Source organism: Manis pentadactyla, chromosome 8 (assembly GCF_030020395.1).
Source record: "Manis pentadactyla isolate mManPen7 chromosome 8, mManPen7.hap1, whole genome shotgun sequence".
Taxonomy (NCBI): Eukaryota; Metazoa; Chordata; class Mammalia; order Pholidota; family Manidae; genus Manis; species Manis pentadactyla.
This window is the reverse complement of record NC_080026.1, coordinates 7728708-7752855: the sequence shown is the minus strand read 5'-3', so window position 1 is coordinate 7752855 and position 24148 is coordinate 7728708. Positions and strand designations below refer to the sequence as shown.

At 35.5% G+C, this 24148-nt stretch overlaps 1 protein-coding gene across 5 annotated transcripts in view; it reads right to left on the bottom strand.

The window, feature by feature from the left end:
• SCN7A (sodium voltage-gated channel alpha subunit 7) overlaps positions 1-24148 on the bottom strand; it is a 75337-nt gene that overhangs the window by 4154 nt on the left and 47035 nt on the right. For 2 of the 5 annotated variants that reach the window (XM_057505457.1, XM_057505458.1), the window contains exons 15-24: positions 21503-21940; positions 19843-19948; positions 18160-18329; positions 16834-17007; positions 14681-14788; positions 11197-11475; positions 4294-4347; positions 3368-3505; positions 1799-1903; positions 1219-1489 (exon numbers count right to left, since the gene is read on the bottom strand). In XM_057505457.1, coding sequence (XP_057361440.1) covers positions 1219-1489; positions 1799-1903; positions 3368-3505; positions 4294-4347; positions 11197-11475; positions 14681-14788; positions 16834-17007; positions 18160-18329; positions 19843-19948; positions 21503-21940 — 1843 coding nt within the window. The remainder of the gene's footprint in view (positions 1-1218; positions 1490-1798; positions 1904-3367; positions 3506-4293; positions 4348-11196; positions 11476-14680; positions 14789-16833; positions 17008-18159; positions 18330-19842; positions 19949-21502; positions 21941-24148) is intronic. The other 3 variants (XM_057505459.1, XM_057505460.1, XM_057505461.1) reach the window with 3 other exon arrangements.

The following is a 24148-nucleotide window of genomic DNA, read 5'->3' as shown; positions in this document are numbered from 1 at the left end:
CTACATCCTCATCAGAATTTTCCTCACCTCCTGTCTTACCTAAAATCTGACGCTATCCTGAGGACACTATTTCCCAAGAGGAGCTATAGCTCATTCTTCCCACTCCCTATGTCTCAGGGTAGAAGGAGGGAGTAAGTATAAGCATCTTTCCCTCCCATGTGATTTCCACTTCTCCTTTGCATCATTTTTATAAAGGAAAAAAAATCTTAAACATTGTGGATCACGCCATTCAATTATACTCTGGCTCTACGATGTATTTTTTCCCCTCATTCATATTTACTGGAGACTTAAGTCCTTGGCTTACTACCATCTTTTCCAACCCAGCACCTCCCATCAGTGACTCATTTAAAGGCCAGTGGTTCAGTCTTTGACTTCCTTAGCTTTAATGATCTTCATTATTTTACTTCAGTCATACACATCTGCAGCCACATTTGGACCCAGTATACCTGACCTTCTGAGATCTCAAATTCAAATAGCCTTCTCTGGCTACAATTCCCACTCTTCCAGATCTCTGATTCAGTAACCCTCACTTCACTCTCAGAGGACTCCTTAATTCCATATTCTTGTTTTCTTCCTGTCAGCCTCCTTCTGTCTTTGAATAATTTTTTATCAAGCTTCTTGTACTTGACTATCAATAGTTGAACTGCTTCCACAACCAACTCAAGGAGTGAATTTTCTGGAAGCACAACGAGGCAGAAGTTATCGTTTTTCACTGTTGACTATATAGAATAGAGCTTGACACAAAAAAACTTAAATGTTTCTTATAGACCTTACTCTCTTCTATGTGTCTTAGAGAGCGGCAGACAATAAACAGAACCTTCTCTGCCTAGAACACTTTTTATCCTAGATTCTTTACTTGGCTTTACTTAAGAGATTAGAGGAAAAGGAACATTAGTGAACTTGAAAGGTTATATCATGCTCAGACATGAAGATCCTTCTAGTGTCATCCTAGGAAAATAATGTATGTGATATACTGAAAGGGTAATTAAGCATTTACCTGGCAGTCTGTGAAGTCTATATATTAATTCAAGAAGTATTTTGAATATAACTGTCAGACATGTGTACATGTATGAATGCAAAGACGTAAGGCATTCCTGTTGGAAATAAAAAAGATCCCTACCTGTTTTGCATATTATATATCTCAAGGAGATATTTACTTCAAGAGCTTGCCTGAATCAATATTGCTACAGATGAAAATCTGACTAAACAAAATCTTACCTGTTATAGAAAAAATGACTACCATAAAATCAAAAATGTTCCATGCAATGGTGAAATAATTACAGTGGAAAGAGATGAGCTTCAGTACACATTCCCCAGTGTACAACATGACAAAGGTGAACTCGGTCCAGTAGTGAGCAGTGTCCATTTTTGGACTCTGTTCATCACTTTGTATCACAGCGGTTATTGCTTGGAGACAGATAAGAACCGTAACGATGGCATTAAACACTTGACTTGTTACCAAGTCAAAGATGAATCCTTGGAACTTGTTCTGTGGGTTTAAAAAAAAAGAAACGCATAATGTCCTTTTTAAAAGGATACATACACGTAGTCCTTAGATTCACAACTTCCCTCGTGGAATAAATAGGAGAATAATGTAGGACCTATTTTTTACCAAACTCTAAATATAGCATATAGTCAAAACAGAAAGACCAGCAAAAGCTTTGTCAAGGGACATATTTTAAAATTGTGTCAAAGGTATTTTTGTTAAGAATTTTAAAAATACATTTTTATTTTAAGGGAATATATCAGGGAAACTTTTTTTGAAGCTTCAAAAAAAAAAGTCTCCATCTTTTCTTACGCGTGGGCGAGGGACTGGTTTCTGAGAGTCCTCAGACATCAGATTCTTCACTGCATGGCATTGTTCCTTCTGTTTCACTGTTACAAAGATATTTGAGCCTCCCTGGTAAATAAATGAAATATATATATATTTTAAAATCACATTTAATCCAAATTTCACCTTGTGTTAATATGTATTTTAGAAAGCTTGGCAGTTACTGATTTACTCCTTTGCTTAAGTGCAATGAACTAAATCATGTTTAAACATGCTAAACTTTCTGAACAAATATCCATATGAAATACATACAGAATATATACTGGTAATGACTGATATCCACCTTTTGGTCTACTTTCTTGCATGTGGTCAACCCTATTTTAACTTCCAGTCTACTGAGGCCTAAGTCTTGTTAGAAAGAGACAAATAAGAAATAGTGGGAGTTACCTGGAAAGGTTTACTAAGAAAGGCTGAACTCAAAACCTAAAGTGAGGTTGGTTTGTACCTTTTAATAAGTAGGAAAATGTATGTGTTCATATATTACTTAATTTTCCAAATATAATCAGAGATCTTTTTTTTTTTTTACTATTATTCCGAAAGCACCCTGTGCTTATTTCTTTACAGCACCTTCTAGGAATTACTATTCTTTGTGTTTCTGGTGCTAATTTCAGTATCTTATACATAATATATAAGGCGAATTACAGCTAAAAATTTAATGTTGAGTTCATCTAGGAATTAGGAATTACTACTGCCCTAAATCAAGACTTGGTCACTTAAAATGCACAAAGGTCACCAATCTAAAGCCTAGAAGCAAATCCTAGGATGTTATCCCATTGGGTTGAAGTCCCAAGGAAGCTGGGGCACCCAGTCAAACGCATATTTGATCACTGATCTCTCTAATCCCATCTGATTAGTAGAGACTCAGAGTGGTGTGTTTACCAGATTCTGCAAATGGCTAAACTTTGACGACATGGCTAAAGATAGAATTTCTAAATTAAACTGTTCTTTCTTTAAATTTTTTTAGATGGCTTCCCTACACCAAATAGAGACTTTGTACTGTAAAAGTCTTGAAGGAAATTTTTGAGTGGAGATGACATCAAACAGAGGTTGTTCTGCTCTACCTCTGAATTCTTATTCAATTTGAGCACTTTACTTAGGCCACTCAGTTAGGATTTGATTCTGTACTTTCAGCAGAAAGAACTACTCCAACTGAAAAAGCTGTCTACCCTGGTTCTGACTCTGAAGGCTTTGAACATATCAGAGAGTAAAAAAAGTGTGGTTTATTTTTCTTGAACTTCTTCACATATTTGTATAGATGAACAATATTATTTTTCAGCATGTCATTATTGTCATTATTTATAAACATATATACAGAAACACTTCTAATTTTTAAAATTTAAACTTGTCTGTGTATATATGAATACAGAAAACAATGTAAAGATAAACATTTTAGCAGTATTCATCAATATGCAGGAACATCAATCATTTTTTTTAGGTAAGTACCAAATCAAAATGACATTAAACTAAGTCCAAAATGATTTTATAAATGAGTGTGATTTTCTCAAGTATTGATGAACAAAGAATATTTATACTTACCTTTATTTTATGCCTGTTGAAATTAGCAATAATAACACCAATCAGCATACTCAGAGGAAGAAATAATCCAATGACAATAAAGCTAATAAAGTAATAATACATGTAGATGTTGTTTTCAAACTTAGGCTGCATATTTACCTAAAAGTTAAAATAAAAAAATGATCAAAACAAGGCAGATCACAGAGGATTTTAAGGGCAGTGAAAATGGTCTGTATGATATTGTTATGATGGGTATACATCGTTATTCATTTGTTCAAAGGCTTAGAATGTGTGACACTGAGTGAGCCCTAAGTTAAACTGTGGACTTTGGGTGATTATGATGTGTCAATGCAGCCTCATCCTTGGTTAAAAAAAAAAAAATGCACCATTCTGGTGAGTGGAATTAATAATGGGGAGGCTGTGCATGTACGGGAGCAAGGGATATATGGGAAATCCCTGTACCTCCCTCTCAATTTTGTTGTCAAACTAAAACTGCTCTAAAAAAAAATAAGTCCTTAAAAATAGAAAGAAATAAAATGAAAAAAATAAGCAAAATATTTAAACAGAACTTTTGAAACATAAGATTATAAAACAATTTATGACAAGAAAATCAATGCTAGATGAGGTAATGTTTCCTCGTTGCTCTTTGGTGAAGGGATATCATTGCTCTGTTTATTTGGATTTTAAAGTTCATTGTATCCATTTAACTGTAATACAGTCTGATAATCCTTCAAATGGGCCTATTGGGTCTCAATCATTTTATATAATCCTGGATGGATTTCATTGCCCATGAAATACACTATCTGAAATACATTTAATTTCTGTCAGGCACAAGCATTTGCTTTACCATGTGAATTATTCAATTACTGCTCGTGCCCTGTTTTTGAATTCCCAAAAATGACTTTTCTTGGGCCTTGACAATGGCTTTAAGATCATATTATACTTACATCAGTAGAATCAACTGCTGAATTCATAATAGTGATCCATCCATTAAATGTTGCCTGTAAAAATAGCATGTACTTAAGTCTTAGGAAATTTTATGCTTAATGGCAAATAAAAAATATAATTCAGTTATTATTAATATACTAAATATTCTGTTAGTAAGGCTGACCGCACTTCAATATACCACATAATTGAGATCTTTACCATTTTCATTATTACATTTACATTGTCTGTTAACAACTAAACTACTTAACATAAATGTAGCTAATTAACTTAAAATATTTTCAGATAGTATAAATAGAAAGACACATTGGTAGGTAGATAAACAGCAAATAAATTCATGCTTCCCAAGTGTCATAGTTACTTATAACTGCATATGTGCTTTTTGTAAGGCAAGTAAGACAGGAATGATTAAACTCCTCACATCTGCTAGATACTGGGTGTCTGGGTAGCCATTCCTTAAAGCACTAAACAGAAACAAAACAGTAGTAATGAGTTGGATCAAAAACTGTGACCCTATTACTTGACTGGTGATGGTGGAAAGACTTGGCCAGTACCTGCTGTTTCCTCGGTCAGTCCTACCTTCATTTCCACTTCCTTCTCCCAGCAAAGCAGGGATTATATTTCACTTTTGTCTTTCTAAGTGAGCCTAGCATAGCATGCTCCACAACACATGATCTAATAATTGCTAAAACATTTTAAAACTATTAATCATCCAACATCTGTCCTTTATGTTCACCTATAAAAAAGATGAACATATAATTGACTTTAAAAAAATTAGAAGTGGAGAGAGGTGGAGCCAAGATGGCGGCATGAGTAGGACAGTGGGAATCTCCTCCCAAAAACATATATATTTTTGAAAATACAACAAATACAACTAATCCTAAAAGAGAGACCAGAAGACACAGGACAACAGCCAGACCACATCCACATGTGCGAGAGCCCAACGCCTGGTGAAAGGGGTGAGATACAAGACCTGGCCTGGGGGGACCTGAGTGCCCTTCACCCCAGCTCCCGGCAGGAGGAGAGGAGTCGGAGCGGGAGGGAGACGGAGCCCAGGACTGCCGAACACCCAGCCCCAGCCATCCGGGCCAGAGCGCAGACACAGTGCATGCGTGGGGTCCTGGATACTGGGGGAACAGGACAGCAAGACCAGTGAGTGGGTCCCGAAGCCGATGCCCCTGTGACAAAGAAAAGCAAGTGCTTTTTGAAAGTCTTAAAGGGACAGGGACGCCACAGCTGGATGGAAACATCCCCAGTCACAGTCCAGCAGCTGGAAATTCCAGGGAACTCTGGACACACTAACCCCCTGGGCAACAGCTCTGAGACCCCTCACGGAGGTAAACAGCCAAACAGGCCCCCATCCATTACCCCTCCGGGGCCCTGCCATAGCAGAGCAGCAGCCTGAGGCTGGCCACGCCCACGCAAGGGAGCTTCCTCCATACCGGCCGGGCAAGATACAGAGACCCAGTCTACACGCAATTGCCCAACACAAGCCACTAGGGGTCGCAGTTGTCCCAGTAAAGAAAGGCCAGGAGCCAAGTGGAAAGCTGACAGTCGCGTCAATAGTACTCCACTGCACCTATCAACATGAAAAGGCAAAAAAATTTGATCCAGACAAGACTAACCCAGACAGCTTTGGCATCTGCTACATCTTCCCCTGAGGAGGAACCTGGGGAGATAGATTTAACCAGTATTCCTGAAAAAGAATTCAAAACAAAAGTCATAACCATGCTGATGGACTTGCAGAGAAACATGAACAACTAAGGAAGGAGAATTCAGAAATAAAACAAGCTCTGGAAGAACTTCAAAACAGAATGGACGAGATGCAAGAGACCATTAATGGACTAGAAAACAGAGAACAGGAACGCAGAGAAGCTGATGCAGAGAGAGATAAAAGGATCTCCAGGAATGAAAGAATTCGAAGAGAGCTGAGGGACCAATCAAAACGGAACAATATCCACATTATAGGGGTACCAGAAGAAGAAGAAGAAGAGAGAGAAAAACGGATAGAAACTGTCTTTGAAGAAATAATTACTGAAAACTTCCCCAAACTAGGGGAGGAAATGGCCTCTCAGACCACAGAGGTACACAGAACTCACATCACAAGGGATCCAAGGAGGGCAACACCAAGACACATAATAATTAAAATGGCAAAGATCAAAGACAAGGACAAAGTATTAAAGGCAGCCAGAGAGAAAAAAAAGGTCACCTACAAAGGAAAACCCATCAGGCTATCATCAGACTTCTCAACAGAAACCCTACAGGCCAGAAGAGAATGGCATGATATACTTAATGCAATGAAACAAAAGGGCCTTGAACCAAGACTACTGTATCCAGCACGATTATCATTTAAATATGAAGGAGGGATTAAACAATTACCAGACAAGCAAAAGTTGAGGGAATTTGCCTCCCACAAACAACCTCTACAGGGCATCCTACAGGGACTGCTCTAGATGGGAGCACTCCTAAAAAGAGCACAGAACAAAACACCCAACATATGAAGAAGGGAGGAGGAGGAGAAATAAGAAGGGAGAGAAATAAAGAATCAGCAGACCGTATTTATAATAGCTCAATAAGCGAGTTAAGTTAGACAGTATGTTAGTAAAGAAGCTAACCTTGAAACTTTGGTAACTACAAACTTAAAGCCTGCAATGGCAATAAGTACATACCTTTCAATAATCACCCTAAATGTAAATGGACTGAATGCACCAATCAAAAGACACAGAGTAATAGAATGGATGAAAAAGCAAGACCCATCCATATGCTGCTTACAAGAGACTCACCTCAAACCCAAAGACATTCACAGACTTAAAGTCAAGGGATGGAAAAAGATACTTCATGCAAATAACAGAGAGAAAAAAGCAGGTGTTGCAATACTAGTATCAGACAAAATAGACTTCAAAATAAAGAAAGTAACAAAAGATAAAGAAGGACATTACATAATGATAAAGGGCTCAGTCCAACAAGAGGATATAACCATTATAAATATATATATGCACCCAATACAGGAGCACCAACATATGTGAAACAAATACTAACAGAATTAAAGGAGGAAATAGAATGCAATGCATTCATTTTAGGAGACTTCAACACACCACTCACTCCAAAGGACAGATCCACCAGACAGAAAATAAGTAAGGACACAGAGGCACTGAACAACACACTAGAACAGATGGACCTAATAGACATCTACAGAACTCTACATCCAAAAGCAACAGGATACACATTCTTCTCAAGTGCACATGGAACATTCTCCAGAATAGACCATATACTAGGCCACAAAAAGAGCCTTAGTAAATTTCAAAATATTGAAATCCTACCAAACAACTTTTCAGACCATAAAGGCAAAAACTAGAAATAAATTGTACAAAGAAAGCAAAAAGGCTCACAAACACATGGAGGCTTAACAACACGCTCCTAAATAATCAGTGGATCAATGACCAAATCAAAATGGAGATCCAGCAATATATGGAAACAAACGACAACAACAACACAAAGCCCCAACTACTGTGGGATACAGCAAAAGCAGTCTTAAGAGGAAAGTATATAGCAATCCAAGCATATTTAAAGAAGGAAGAACAATCCCAAATGAATGGTCTAATGTCACAATTACCGAAATTAGAAAAAGAAGAACAAATGAGGCCTAAGGTCAGCAGAAGGAGGGAATAATAAAGATCAGAGAAGAAATAAATAAAATTGAGAAGAACAAAACAATAGCAAAAATCAATGAAACCAAGAGCTGGTTCTTTGAGAAAATAAACAAAATAGATAAGCCTCTAGCCAGACTTATTAAGAGGAAAAGAGAGTCAACACAAATCAACAGAATCAGAAAAGAGAAATGAAAAATCACAACGGACCCCACAGAAATACAAAGAATTATTAGAGAGTACTATGAAAACCTATATGCTAACAAACTGGGAAACCTTGGAGAAATGGACAACTTCCTAGAAAAATACAACCTTCCAAGACTGACCCAGAAAGAAACAGAAAATCTAAACAGACCAATTACCAGCAAAGAAATTGAAGCAGTAATCAAAAAACTACCAAAGAACAAAACCCCCGGGCCAGATGGATTTACATCGGAATTTTATCAGACATACAGAGAAGACATAATACCCATTCTCCTTAAAGTTTTCCAAAAAATAGAGGAGGAGGGGATACTCCCAAACTCATTCTATGAAGCTAACATCACCCTAATACCAAAACCAGGCAAAGACCCCACCAAAAAAGAAAACTACAGACCAATATCCCTGATGAACATAAATGCTAAAATACTCAACAAAATATTAGCAAACCGAATTAAAAAATACATCAAAAGGATCGTACACCATGACCAAGTGGGATTCATCCCAGGAATGCAAGGATGGTACAACATTCGAAAGTCCATCAACTTCATCCACCACATCAACAAAAAGAAAGACAAAAACCACATGATCATCTCCATAGATGCTGAAAAAGTATTCGATAAAATTCAACATCCATTCATGATAAAAACTCTCAACAAAATGGGAATAGAGGGCAAGTACCTCAACATAATAAAGGCCGTATATGATAAACCCACAGCCAACATCATACTGAATAGCGAGAAGCTGAAAGCTTTTCCTCTGCGATCGGGAACAAGACAGGGATGCCCACTCTCCCCACTGTTATTCAACATAGTACTGGAGGTCCTAGCCATGCCAATTAGACAAAACAAAGAAATACAAGGAATCCAGATTGGTAAAGAAGAAGCTAAACTGTCACTATTTGCAGATGACATAATATTGTACATAAAAAACCCTAAAGACTCCACTCCGAAACTACTCAGAGCTAATATTGGAATTCAGCAAAATTGCAGGATACAAAATTAACACACAGTAATCTGTGGCTTTCCTATACACTAACAATAAACTAATAGAAAGAGAAATCAGGAAGATAATTCCATTCACAATAGCATCAAAAAGAATAAAATACCTAGGAATAAACCTAACCAAGGAAGTGAAAGACCTATACCCTGAAAACTATAAGACACTCTTAAGAGAGATTAAAGAGAACACTAACAAATGGAAACTCATCCCATGCTCTTGGCTAGGAAGAATTAATATCGTCAAAATGGCCATCCTGCCTAAAGCAATCTACAGATTCAATGCAATCCCTATTAAATTACCAATAACATTCTTCAACGAACTGGAACAAATAGTTCAAAAATTCATATGGAAACACCAAAGACCCCGAATAGCTAAAGCAATCCTGAGAAGGAAGAATAAAGTGGGGGGGGAATCTCACTCCCCAACTTCAAGCTCTACTACAAAGCCACAGTAATCAAGACAATTTGGTACTGGCACAAGAACAGAGCCACAGACCAATGGAACAGAATAGAGACTCCAAACATTAACCCAAACATATATGGTCAACTAATATTCCATAAAAGGGCCATGGAGACACAATGGGGACATGACTGTCTCTTCATCAGATGGTGCTGGCAAAACTGGACAGCTACATGTAGGAGAATGAAACTGGATCACTGTCTAACCCCATACACAAAAGTAAATTCGAAATGGATCAAAGACTTGAATGTAAGCAATGAAACCATAAAACTCTTAGAAAAAAACATAGGCAAAAACCTCTTAGACATAAACATGAGTGACCTCTTCTTGAACATATCTCCCCAGGCAAGGGAAACAAACGCAAAAATGAACAAGTGGGACTATATCAAGCTGAAAAGCTTCTGTACAGCAAAGGACACCATCAATAGAACAAAAAGGTACCCTACAGTATGGGAGAATATATTCGAAAATGACAGATCCGATAAAGGGTTGACATCCAAAATATATAAAGAGCTCACACACCTCAACAAACAAAAAGCAAATAATCCAATTAAAAAATGGGCAGAGGAGCTGAATAGACAGTTCTCTAAAGAAGAAATTCAGATGGCCAACAGACACATGAAAAGATGCTCCACATCACTTGTCATCAGAGAAATGCAAATTAAAATCACAATGAGGTATCATCTCACACCAGTAAGGATGGCTACCATCCTTAAGACAAACAACAACAAGTGTTGGTGAAGTTGTGGAGAAAGGGGAACCCTCCTACACTGCTGGTGGGAATGTAAATTAGTTCAACCATTGTGGAAAGCAGTATGGAGGTTCCTCAAAATGCTCAAAATAGAAATACTATTTGACCCAGGACTTCCACTTCTAGGAATTTACCCTAAGAATGCAGCACTCCAGTTTGAAAAAGACAGATGCACCCCTATGTTTATTGCTGCACTATTTATAATATCCAAGATATGGAAGCAACCTAAATGTCCACCGGTAGATGATTGGATAAAGAAGAAGTGGTACATATACACAATGGAATATTACGCAGCCCTAAGAAAAAAAAATCCTACCATTCGTAACAACATGGATGGAACTAGAGGGTATTATGCTCAGTGAAATAAGCCAGGTGGAGAAAGACAAGTACCAAATGATCTCACTCATATGTGGAGTATGAGAACAAAAGAAAACTGAAGGAACAAAACAGCAGCAGAAGCACAGAACCCAAGAATGGACTAATAGTTACCAAAGGGAAAGGGACTGGGGAGGATGGGTGGAAAGGGAGGGATAAGGGTGGGAAGAAAAGAAAGGGGGCATTACGATTAGCATGTATAGTGTTGGGGGTGCACGGGGAGGGCTGTGCAACACAGAGCAGACAAGTAGTGATTCTACAGCATCTTACTATGTTGAAGGACAGTGACTGTGAACTTGTTGACAAGTAGTGATTTTACAGCATCTTAATATGTTGATGGACGGTGACTGTGAACAGGGATGTGGGGGGGACTTGGTGAAGGGGGGAGCCTAGTAAACATAATGTCCTTCATGTAATTGTAGATTAATGATACCAAAATAAAAAAAATAAAAATAAATTAAAAGTGTACTTACTACTTGAAGTAGTGAAAGGAAACCATTCCCAACGTTATCAAAGTTCAGGTTTGCATTCTCCCACGGCACGGACTCATTGAACACGAGGCTTTCACACTGGTTCTTATTTGTGACTTCGGATACAGGAAACCTTTCTCCACTTATTGGGTCAATGCATTCATAGAACATGCCAGCAAATAAGTTTACTCCTATGATGCTAAAAGCCAGCCAGATCATCAAACAGACCAGAAATACATTCAAAGTGGGTAAAGTTGTTTTTATCAAAGCTCTCACAACCACCTGACATATAAAAAAAAAAAAAAAAGGTAAACTTTAGGTAAGAAATGTGAAGTACTTTAATTAAATTGGAAAATACTAATTAACATAATATCATAGTGAAATAACAACAACAACAAAGTCCATTTCTAAAGATTTAATAGGCCACATGCTGACATTTGAATGACCTAAATAACAGATTTCAAATTGAAAATATACATTAAAAATCCCTTATACCCTCAAAATTCTTGTATTGAAAAAAAAATTAAAGAGAACAGAGTTGATTAGTAAAATACTAGAATAAATAGTTATTTCACTGATTTAACACATTTTATCAACTTCCTATACTGTGCCAGAAATAGGCAAGACAACTAATCCTGTGTGTATGTATGATATTACCTAGAAAGCGTATAAAATGAGAGTGACAGAGGCCCAGACCTAAGTCTTAGGGTTTCTAACTGTAGGGAGTGTTGGCCTACAAGCCAAGAGACTGTAAAGCAATGAAACTAAGGCCTCAAGGAACACCGGGTGGGGAGCTGTACCTCACAAAATCACTAGCCTCCTCAACCCTCTTCTTCTGGCCTTGACACACCCTGTCACTGGGAACCGCTCCAGAGCGGGAGGAAGTTCGGGAAACAAATCTACCACCTAAACTTGAATAACAGCAATAGCCTATAATCACTGTTCCCATTTCCTTAATTCCTTTCACTTTTGAATATTACAATCAGAATTTTATTCCTGCCACTCCACTAAAGCTGTTAGGGCAAATGTAAACCAGTTCCTATATCCAATGGAATATTTCCAATCTTTGCTATCTATCTTTCCCTTGGTATTTACACTTTTGACTTCCTTCTTCCAACCTTCCTTCTCCTTTTTTTCCTGAGGCACCACTGATTCTCTTTGCTACCATTCTCACTTTTCCTTCCCCCAGTGTATTATTTAATACATGAAACATTAATTTTGTAACTATGTAGCTTCCATATATACCTAATGATATATTTTCAGAGATCATCCAACTGCAAAACTTGAGAGGAAACTTAAGACCTGACCTTGACCTAGCCGTGGCTACTATCTCATTGCAGTTCTGACAAATATGTGGCATCAAATGATAGTGTTCAATTTCTGACAAACAGAGGCAGCTTCCTTAGCAAATTTCTTCCCACTTTCCTCTAAATTGGGGGTAGACATTTTGCTGATTTGGGCACCCCCACACCCTACCACTGTGTATCTAAGTTTAGTAGGAAAAAACCCCTGAGATTGTCCCATAAGGTTTTTACAATAAAGAAAATTTTATTTTAGTTACATTCATTATCTGGTTTGTGTGTGTGTGTATAAGCACGTGTGTTTCCCGGCTTTACTGATGTATAATTGACAAATAAAAATGGTATCTATTTAGGTGTACGGTGTGATGACTTGATATATGTATACACTGTGAAATGATTACCACAGTTAAGCTAATTCACACATCCATTATCTCACATAGATAACTTTTTTTTTTGGTTGTGAAACACTTAAGATCTACATTCTCAGAAAATTTCACATATACAATACAGTATTATTAACTATAGTCACTATGCTGTACCTTAGTGCCCAGTCCTTACTCATCTTATAAATAAAATTTGTACTCTTTGACCAACATCTCCCTGTCCCACCTTCCGCCAGTCCCTATGTTTTGAGTTAACAGGCCATGTATAGCCCTGGAATATGCTATGAACTTTTCCTATCACTGAACTATCTGTGCCAGAAATTTGGCTGTTTTGTCATTTTAACCTCAATCTTACAGGCCTCTTCAACCACATTCTCCTTTGCAGCTGATTTTCCTCCTTACTTTGGATTAAAAGCAAACCAGTAGGGATATTAGCACCTTGTGGGCCTCCATAATGTTTTTAATAAAATGTTTCATAAGTTATAAATTACAATTAATATTTTAGGTATTTGTTTTCTAGGTTTATGGTGATTGAAATTTTGCTTTATTTTACATAATCAAAATATTTCTTCCCCAACACCAGCAAATCAAATGCATTTGAGGAATTGGCTGATGAGGCCCAAATCCTGTTGTAATGAGTCAGTCATAGATTCATATGAATTACAAAAATTTGATTATTAATCATGTACTTGTATGTTTGTTAAAATATAATTAATGTACTTCCTACATGTAGTTATGTATGCATATGTATATACACATGTGCTATCACGGTGGCACTTAAAATGTCTGAAAAAATGTCTTTGGGAAAAGACATTTTAAATTACTTATCTTTCTGTTTAGATTTATAATAATCACTCAGATTTTGAGATTAACAATAGGTATTCATTTTTTAGCCAAGCAGAAAAAATTTATGTGGTGTGGTTTCTTAATGAATGGCAGGTTAAATGTAACATACAATGTATAAATTATAAAAATACAGTTCAAACATAATCTTACTGGATACTACCTACATGAATATGTGATATTCCATAATATTAATCACATAGGCAGGTTAACGTTAAATAATCTCTGTAAATTAAGAAATGCAATAAAGTATAAATTTTATATTATGTATGATTATGAAATAAAAAGTAAAATTAGATATTTTTTTGCCATTTCTGTAAATGGTTGATCACTATATATCTACATAGACTCTATTTTTTTCTGTTAGGTTGAGCCATATGGGATTTCCATTATGGGCTCAAAAGATTGAACAGTGGCCCTATTATGTAGTTCAACCTATCAGTTTCCCTCATATTGTTCAGAAGTTTTAATGTGGAAGTGAGGGTAAGGTGACTGACTGGTAAGAATTAATGATTTGTGATGTGTGTCTTAAAAGTACACATTTTAAAATTCAAAATTTCATTTGATATAGTAAATAATTACTTGGAGTGAGCAGTGTTTTTTAATGTTAAAAAGTTAGCTAACTGGTCTGTTTCATTTTTGGTCAGTTATGTTTTTAACACTGAGGTCATTTCATTAATACTCAGACACATCCATGTGGGTTAGAAAGGTATTACTTTTTGTAACTACATTTTATCTCTCAACTATTATGGATATTTTTTGCTTATCTTTATTAGTTTTCCTAACTATGAGCAATAAAGACCTAGAATCTTAATTAGCATAGCTTATTGTTAAGCAGAATATAAATTTTTGTGTTACTATTGTTACAGATAGAAATAAGAAAGCCAGAAAACTTTTAATTTGTAAAATTTAGCAATTTAAATAAAAACTTACAAATTAGTTAATAAACTTCTCTCTTACCTTCATTCTTTCAAACTGAGATAGAACTCTGAGTGCCCGAAGAAATTTAATGGAAATAAGTGGTTTTAGTTCTTCCCGAGATTTGCCTATTAAGCTAAGGCAAAATACCTATGTATATTAAAAAAAAGAGCGAATAGGATTTAATTTTAACTTTAATCAAAATAACCTGTAAAATGAACCTTGCATTTATTACAAAAAGATACACAGTCAAAGCCTACCAAAAACTATGCAAAAGATTTAATATATATTCCAATATATTTTAACACTGACTTACAGAAAGGTATACGAAAATCATTTTGTGCTAAAATCAATTAAAAAAATAAAACAAAAATATTTTCTGGTAATAGTAATATATGTTATTGACATAAAAATTTGTATATTTGACATTCTTTATGATCAAGGATTAATATTTATATCCATTTATTAGTTTAAAATAAAGTTAATCAGTTTTATGATTATTTGCAATATAGTCACATTATACAATGTATTCATTAAAATAAAATTTGGAATGTATTTACATATGCTTCCATATATAAATATGGCTAAGATAACATATAGAATAGTATTTCAGAGGAGAAGCATCAAAGAGAATATGATAATTGCTAAGTCCAAGTACAAACTACAAAAATGTGAAAGATATTAAGGTGATTTTTTAAAAAAGAAAACATATATGATTCAAAGTTAATAAATGTTAACAGAGATTGAGTACATTGTTAGTGTTATGATTAACTTTTACTGTATCTTCATATTTTCTGTGTTTTGAAGACAACATAAATGAAAAAATTTTTTTATCCTATACTAAAGAGGTGATCTTGAAATGGCCTTTGAAATAAGGTATGATTTATGTAAGCAAGGAAGGATGTGGACACGTAAGAACAATGACCAGGAAACAGGAAGGCGGGTTGTAAAATAGTGTGGTTTGGTTGGAGTAGAAGGTTAATTTGTAGTAATTAACTTAGAAGACAGAGATCAGATATCATAAATTGTTTTTTATAGACTGAGAAGCTTTAATCATTGCTTTATAGAACAGAGAACCTTTTCATTCAACAGAAATAAATAAGCACCTACTATGTGACATGAATATTTCTAGGCATAGGAGGTAAGGAAAGAACCAAATAAAGAAAAATTCTGCCCTAATAGACTTATCTTTTAGTGGGGGAAGACAAACAATTAGCTGAGTCAATGAATAAGTTATATAATATGAACAGGTGCTATGGAGATGCAGAAGGCAGAAAAAAGGAAAAGGAAATATTGAAGTGATTACAGTTTTAAACGGTGCAGTGCAGAAAGACCTAATGTCAACAGTTTCATTTAAGCAGACATAATTTATGAGGGTAGCCTGCAAAATTTCCAGGTGGAAGGAAGAAAAAATGCAAAGGCAGTAAGTGGAAGTAGTCTTGGCATATCTGAGGAGCTTATAGGAGTTAATAATATTGAATCATGTAGAGACTCATAGGCCTTTGTTTGCAAAGACTGTTGCTTTTCATTCTAAGTGAGGAGAGTAAGTGAATACTCCTCACTCTATCTGAGGGGCTTGTAGGAGATAATAATGTTGAATCAGGTAGAGACTCATAGGCCTTTGATTGCAAAGACTGTTGCTTTTCATTCTAAGTGACATGGGGTGCTTATTGGAGTTTTCAAGAAGAGAAGTGACTTGCGCTGACTTCCATTCTAAAACAGAAAAGTGTATGTGGTTGCATGCGGAGAAGAGAATGAAGGTGTGCAGTGACAGAAGCAGTGATAGCAGTTTGCAATCTATGCAATGATCTGGAGGAAAATTTCAGCAGCTCAAATCAGTGTGGGAATGGTAAAGATTATAGGTAGTCTAATTTGAATATATGATTTAAAAGTCAAGCTAACAGAATTTAAATATTTGACAATGATGATATTTCCAAGTTATTGTGCAATAAGCCTAGTCTGTTAGTAGTGAGTTTGCAGGTAACAATTAGATAATCCAAGAATGAAGTGAACTTGTAAAATTTTTGAATGAGAAGACAATGATAAATGTTAAATGTTACAAATGAAGAAATACAGGATGTTGGTGACTAAACATGTACAGAAAGAAGGAAAAGCAAGATACAAGTAAATGGAAGAGTAAGTGGGAAGAAGAATAAAGAAGGAAAAACAAATCAAACAACCTTTAAAATACGTACAATAACAACCATGAAGTCCAGTTTGTACCAGCCATTACTGAAATAGGCTTTAAGACCATATGCCATCCATTTCAGAAGCATCTCCAGAATGAAGATGTAAGTGAAGATCATGTCAGCATATTCTAATAAGATTTTAATAGTCTTTTTCTGATCAATATATATATCTTCAAAAGCCTTTGGATAAGAAATTTAAGGATTAGTGCACGTGTAATTTCTAAAAAATCTTTTTTTTAGAGGGGAACAAAATACCATCTCTAGGAAGCAGATGGGGAGTAAAATCACAGGTGGTAGTCTCAAGGACAGGTTCATTTGGATATCGTCACACATCCGTAAGTACCATGGCAGTTGAAGTCCATATACTGACTCCCCCACATTAAGTGGGGAATTAACTGTTGAGTCAAAGTGTGTTTCTGGAGTCCTGGCAACATTTTTTAAGCCAAGTGACAGTTACCCAGGAGCACTGAGTTTGTGGAAATCCTTTATGTTATACACCTAAATTTGTATGGTTTTCAATATGCTTGCTAAAGGTCAACATAAAGTCTGCTTTAAAACAATATGCAGTACAAAGTCTGGTTCCCAACCATGACCCCATCATCTCTGTTTCGTGCATCTCACAATTGACTATTTCTTGTGTATCTTTCTCTGATCTTCAAACATGAGCAAATAACATACATTCTATTTTTTTCTTCCTTTCCTACATAAAATGTAGCAAGCTATAGACCTTATTCCCAATCTTCCTTCTTCACTTATTACCAAATTTTGCAATATCAGCATGCATACACTGTCTGTATTTTTAAAATAGCTGCACAGTATCTCATTGGGTGATTGCACTACAGTACATTTAAACAGTCACCTATTATGGACTATTTTTGCTTTTCAGTCTTTTGCTATTACTAAAATTCTTCAGGGAATAGCCCTGTAAATGCATTTAATGTATGCTCAGGTATTTGTAGAATAATTTCCCATAATTAAGATTGTTGGTCAATGGGAAAATACATTTATAGTTCAAAGGTCCTTAAAGGTATATGTGGGCATATTATTAAACTTTATTTCATGCATGAACTTTTTGAAAGTAAGAAGATTTGGGTATCTCTTAACATTCATTTTTCCCACTGTCAATCAGAAATTGTACTATTTTTTAATATTGATTGAGGCATATATAGACTTTCAAGAAGTTGTAATGTATGTCTTCCAAAACTAAAATCAGAATATGAACTTTAGTGCTACAATACGTATTTGTAGAAAACTAATTTAGCATGGTGACTTTATGAGTTAACAGGCTTCTGATACATTTTTCCCATAAAAGTTTCACATACTCTCACTTACCAGAGCACCTGTGCTCAGCAAAGTAACAAGGCCAATGAAACACTTAAAACAACTATTTTCTACTATCTTGCAGCAGGTTTTCCTTATGTTCTGCCAAACTTTTCCTTTCTTGGATCCCCTACTGATTTGGCCAGGTAAAGATCTTTGTCTATAATCTGTCAAAAATGAAACTGTCAAAAAAAAAATCTTGAAAATTCATGACAAGGGAAATATCTCAAACTTTCTATCATATGCTTTAACCATTATCTATTTACAGAATCTAATATAGGTAGTCCCTGACTTATAAACATTTGATTTTTACCCCTGCAGTCATGACTGTTAATGAGGGGGGAAAAAAGACAAAACTTAACTTGTGAGTTTAGTAATAGTAGCAGGGAAGACACTGTGAAAAGAAGAGGTGACTTAAAAGATCCTATAACTTTGTGGGACTGAGTCTGACAACAGAATTTATCCCCAGCCTACAAAAAAACTATGTACGCATAAAATATCTGAATATCATGTTTTGGTATAATACACTCTTAGAAGACCCACATAGAATAGCAAGCATTTCCATTTAAATACACAAATATTTATAAAATGTTAAGAGGAATAATTTCAGTTAAGTGAGTTACATTGGTTTCAGTTCTTAGGTAGCATGAGAATGGGAATTTTGATGGAGACTGGATTATACAGTATTTTGTGGACAGTGTACATGTGTGTGTGGGGGGGAATTCTAACTTTTGATCAAGAGAGTTAGCATGAGGAAACCTCAGCTTGAGAAGGGAGTGACTGAAAGGCAAGAAAATGAGGGAACAGGTTGGCAGAGTTTAAAGTCAATACATTTCATTTAAAAATTTTACCCGGTGTCAATTTATATTATCTTTGTCAAAGAAATAGGAAATATTTCCCTCTTTGTCTTGGATGATACAATAGCTAGAACTCAAGTTCCTGAGGGCAGATTCTTGTTTTGAATGTAGGAATTTGAGCATTTGGGGTTTCCTTTTTGATGATTTCCAATGTCCAGAACCTGGAGTTATTTGCTAATATTGCTAGGAAATGGATTTGAATTATAAGTCATCAAGAGGTGAATGCTACCTATCCCATGACTCAGCCAACTGAATGAAGCTTGTACATTTCTTAATATTCACGTGGAATGTAAAAATATCTCACCATTCCATGATTTGTTTTCCTGTGAAAGTTATAGAATGTTTTCATAGGAATATTTTAAATATTGGCCCCATTCCCATGGTGGATAAAAGCACACACACACACACACACACACACACACACGCACGCACACACACATATGCACACATACATACACTAATCTTTTTAACAATCCGATGAGGTAAGTTGTATACTATCCTGATTTTACATATTAAGAAATCAACCAGAGAAGAAGGTAGGTAAAACTGGTAATGGTGGACTGGAATTTGAACTCAGGTTGATTACAGAGCCAACACTCATAACTACTGCACTTGACTCCCTAGGAAAGAGGCCCTCTTCCTCTTTTCCAAAAGTTGATTGTTAGTTGATGTTTATTAGTTTCTATGAGGATTCATCTGGGCATGTGCACATACATGACTGTGTGTGTTCCTTAGCCATATTAATAAATTCTGTAAAATTAAAGTATATCCAATTTAGGTCAAGAGAAACTTAGTGTAATTTCAACATGATGATTAAAGGAATTTATTTTTTTCTCACCACTTTTAAGATGCTTTGATTTTTCATGGTCATAGACCATTTCTTCGTCTTCTGAGATAGGAATATCAACTGTACTGCATTCAGATGAGCTAGATTGCTTTACTTTCTGAAAAGCAAAGTCCCATCAAAAATACTGTGAATAAAGTTTCATTTACTCACTGTTTAAAGCTTATTTCACTTGCAGAAGTAAGAAAAAATACGTACATAAAGACAATCATCAGGTTTAAAAGACTTAGGCCAACTTCATGATTGATGTTAAAATGCCTATCATATTTCTGAGAGTTGAATTTTTTTTAAGTTATTTAAAATTAGTTTAAACTAATTTTTAAATTACAATTAACACTTAGTTAATAACTCTGTTCTCCTAAAAGATGTATAGACCATGTTCAATTTCTAAAAGTATTTGAGTCCTAAACTTTTCTTGAAGTTACTCACAAGCTTCCCATATATACTATTTCAGTTAGATAAGTAGCTTCCAAATAAATCACTCCTTGATGATTAAAGACAGGCAGACAAGAGAGCACTTAGTTCTCACTGTGAAGTCCAGTCCAGACAATTCTGTGGCTATCATCGTAGAGCAGGACTGATGTGAGGTTATGAACTGAAATGAAGGAACAGCACAAGGAGTAGGCTCAGGAGTTGACCTGGGAAAGTGGTACTAGCCCTATGGAATGAGGCTGGTTGCAGGAATTGACACTTTTTCCCACTTTGTTCTTGACTGAAGTTCAAGACTGGCCAGGATAAAGTAGTCATGACATTGTACATGTGTTAATAATGCAAATAACATGATTTTCTCATAATGCTTTATTCTTACATTACTTAAAAATAAATATACAACATATCAATCACCCTTTAAAATGGCTAAGAGCTTGAAGTTAATAGCACATGAAATTATTTTCTAATTAAAAAATTAAGATAAGTATCAAAATGTTTGGAAGAAAAGTACTCTTATTTCTTAAAAATTAAGGACAGAACTAGGTAGAGCATATAAAAAAGGAGATTATATTCTTTTGTCCCACTTTTTGGTCTTATGCACAATAAATGTCAAAGAAATATACTGTAATCAGGAAACTGTTTGCTTTAGACCTTTCATGGTCAGTTATAAGACATTATGGTGCTCAGTTGAAAAACGTATATCCAGCAGAAATACTCTTAAATGAACAGATTGTTTTTATTATTTCAATTCCCCTTATATTTGATTTCTGATAAAATAAAGGCTGCAGCAATCAATGAACTGTTTTGGGAGTAATCACTAAGTGGAGAAATTAGTGATTTCTCAAATAATGCATATCAATTTTGAAAATTTAGGTTTTTTTTCAGTATGCTTTTCATCACCCCATGCTCCCTGCTTATTAATTTACATAATTTTAGAATTTCATTATCTAATGTTTATTAGGTGCTTACTATATACTACACATTGTTCCATGCACTATTGAGCTATTTTTTCAGTCCTTCTGTGCTCCCTAAGAAATAGATACAATTTTATCCTCACTTACATTCAAGGAAGCTGAAACTCAGAAAGTTTAAGTAACTTGATCAGGAGCAAGGGCTGTAGCTAGGGCTGAATGGTGATCACCCTCTGGAACTTCACATTGATTCACTTTCTGATCAACAATGCCACAATTCATCAATAAGCAATCAGGATATGGAAACATCTTACCTCTTTGCTGCTTCCATCCCTTGACTTGCTCTGAATTTCTTTATTATCCAGATTTTCTATGTCAGATTCTCCAGAAGCAATGGGTACACTTTCTGAGACACTAGGACTGGGAATAAGTGATCGACTCTCATTCTCAGTCATTGTGTTTTTCTCCGTGCCACGGCTTTTCTCCTTATCACTGAAGCAATCTTGGATGTTGCTCAATTCAGAAAGGGTATGGTCAGAAATATTCTCTTTAACATGCACATCATTTACTTTGTCCAGTGTCTCCTTTGGAGCACTTTGCTTTTTGCATAATATTCTAGAAAGCACATAGCTTGTTCCTTTCTTAATCCTCGCCACTGCACGCTGCAGGTTTTTTGCTTCATCGTCCTCTTCGGTGGTTGTGGTATTGAATGAACTAAATGAGCTCACCAGTGCCACAAACAGGTAAAGTATCTAAATGAGGAAAAAATGAGGCTCAGTGTGGCTAGCTTTTCATTTCCTTTTTAACAATAAAAAAAAAATACTTTAGAAAAGCTGACCTGAGATTTGAAAACAGCATATGCATTATAGCATATAAACTAGAGCTATTATAGGCTCTATGGCTCTTACTCATCTACAATGGGCCAGGTATGGTGCCAGGGGCCTGTACAGGCAGAGCTCGCCTGAAGGTCACACAGCATTCTATGCAATATCATTTATTTCTCCTTTGTAGGTGAAAAAGACAAGGCTTACAGATATCAAATGTCAAAGGTCATATAGACTGAACTCAAGTCTGTCTTATTCCAAAGCTTGTTTTCTTTCACTGAACCAGGCTGCCTCTCCCTAAGTGGGAAAATAAATTGCTCCTCCGGGTGGCCAACTTCATCCCTATTCCAGGAAGATGAGGAATGACTTCTTCATGGGTTCTGCAAACCCATAAGGAATTTTGGGTGAGAAAGCTGTTTCTGGTTATGAAGCCCACACCTAATTTTCCTTGTGACATGCAGCACTGGGACAGGGTATGTTAATGAATTCTCTGTGGTAATAAATTTAATCAAATATGAAACAGATGAGTGATGAAAGAATCATTCTTAATACCTGTAAATTATTTGAACTCAAGAATAGGGTCATAATGTATGTATGCCTTTGGAACTTCGCCCTTTAAAAAGAACACATAAAAAAAAAAGAAAAGTGAAATAATATGCTCCAATAAAATGAAGCAGGATTGGAATTCTAAAAAAAGAATACATAAGGCATAAAGCAAGTGAAATCTTAAAAAGCTCAGATATCTGAAGAAAGGGGAGCAAACTTCCATAATAGGAAAAATGCTCAAATTATTACTTTAAGTCTAAGAGAATAATCGATATGAATCTCCAACAACAGAATCCAAAACTATCATTTACACCCTACAATTACAAACAAGAGCAAAATCTGATTCTCTGGAAACTAAACATGCCTTGATCGTATTTCTCAGTAATAGTAAATTATGTTTAAGAATATACAAATTACATAATTAATGTTTCCATGATGTCTTCACAGATAACGATCTACTCTTAAAAGTAATTAAACTGAAAATTCACGTAGGTATATGAAGATCTCCAAACATTCACTGTTAAAACTGCTTTCGGCATTCTGAATCTCTATAAAGAGATGTTCTCAGATACTCTGATAATTACTATATTTCTCGTACATACACACTTGAGATCGTATGAGCTGCCCACGACACAGTATGCAATCCAAACAGATTACTTTTACTTCTCTATACCTATATATTTATACCTCTTAGGAATAGAGAAAGTTCAAAATTAAAATATTATTGCATATATTAAAGTCATCAAAGAGATCATCATAACTACAGTTTTGGTGTAGCACTAAAATGTAGGGCACAAGATGGCTCAACATTGGAAATTTCTTACATGTGAGATCATCTGAGCAATGGACATGTATTTTCTATGACCTACAATGAAGGAATTTCAGAGGATAGAATAAAAACTGAAGAGACAATGATCAAATGCCAATACCTCCACAGATTAGTATGACTGTTCATGTAGGGAGTGTCTTATTTGAAATTAAGGTTTACAGATAATCTAGGCAGGGGCTCCATGACCTTTGTAGGAACTGTTACTAGCTTTTCTATCATTCTCAGAGGACAACGAGTTCAGGATAGAAGAGGACTACACCAAATATAATGCAAAGTAGTTGGGTGTTTCCTTTCCCTCCTTTGGTTAAGTATTAGGCACAATGAGAAATAAGGAGAGGGTTTTAGGCAAGAGTTTCATGACTATAAGCTTCATATGAGCAGGAACTGTTTTCTGTTAAGTGGACAACTAACATGATTCTAGGCACAAAGTAGGTGACAAATAAGTATTTGTTGAAAAAACTTAATTAAAGAATGAACAAAACAATAGATTTTATGCCAGAATTTGGACAAGGAAAAATTTTGCTACAATTGTATTTTTAAGAGCTTATAATCTAAGATTTCTTATATTTTAGACACATACATACACACACACGTACACACATACATATATACTAAGAATGTTAGAAGGCTGAAAGTGAAGTTCAAAATGCTCTGGACTTTGGCATAAAGAAAGAATTTTACAATACTGCAAAATGCACCTGCTTCATTCAAGTGTGCTCTGAAAAAAAAATAGCCTAGTCTCTTTAGGGGTTAAAAAGGAA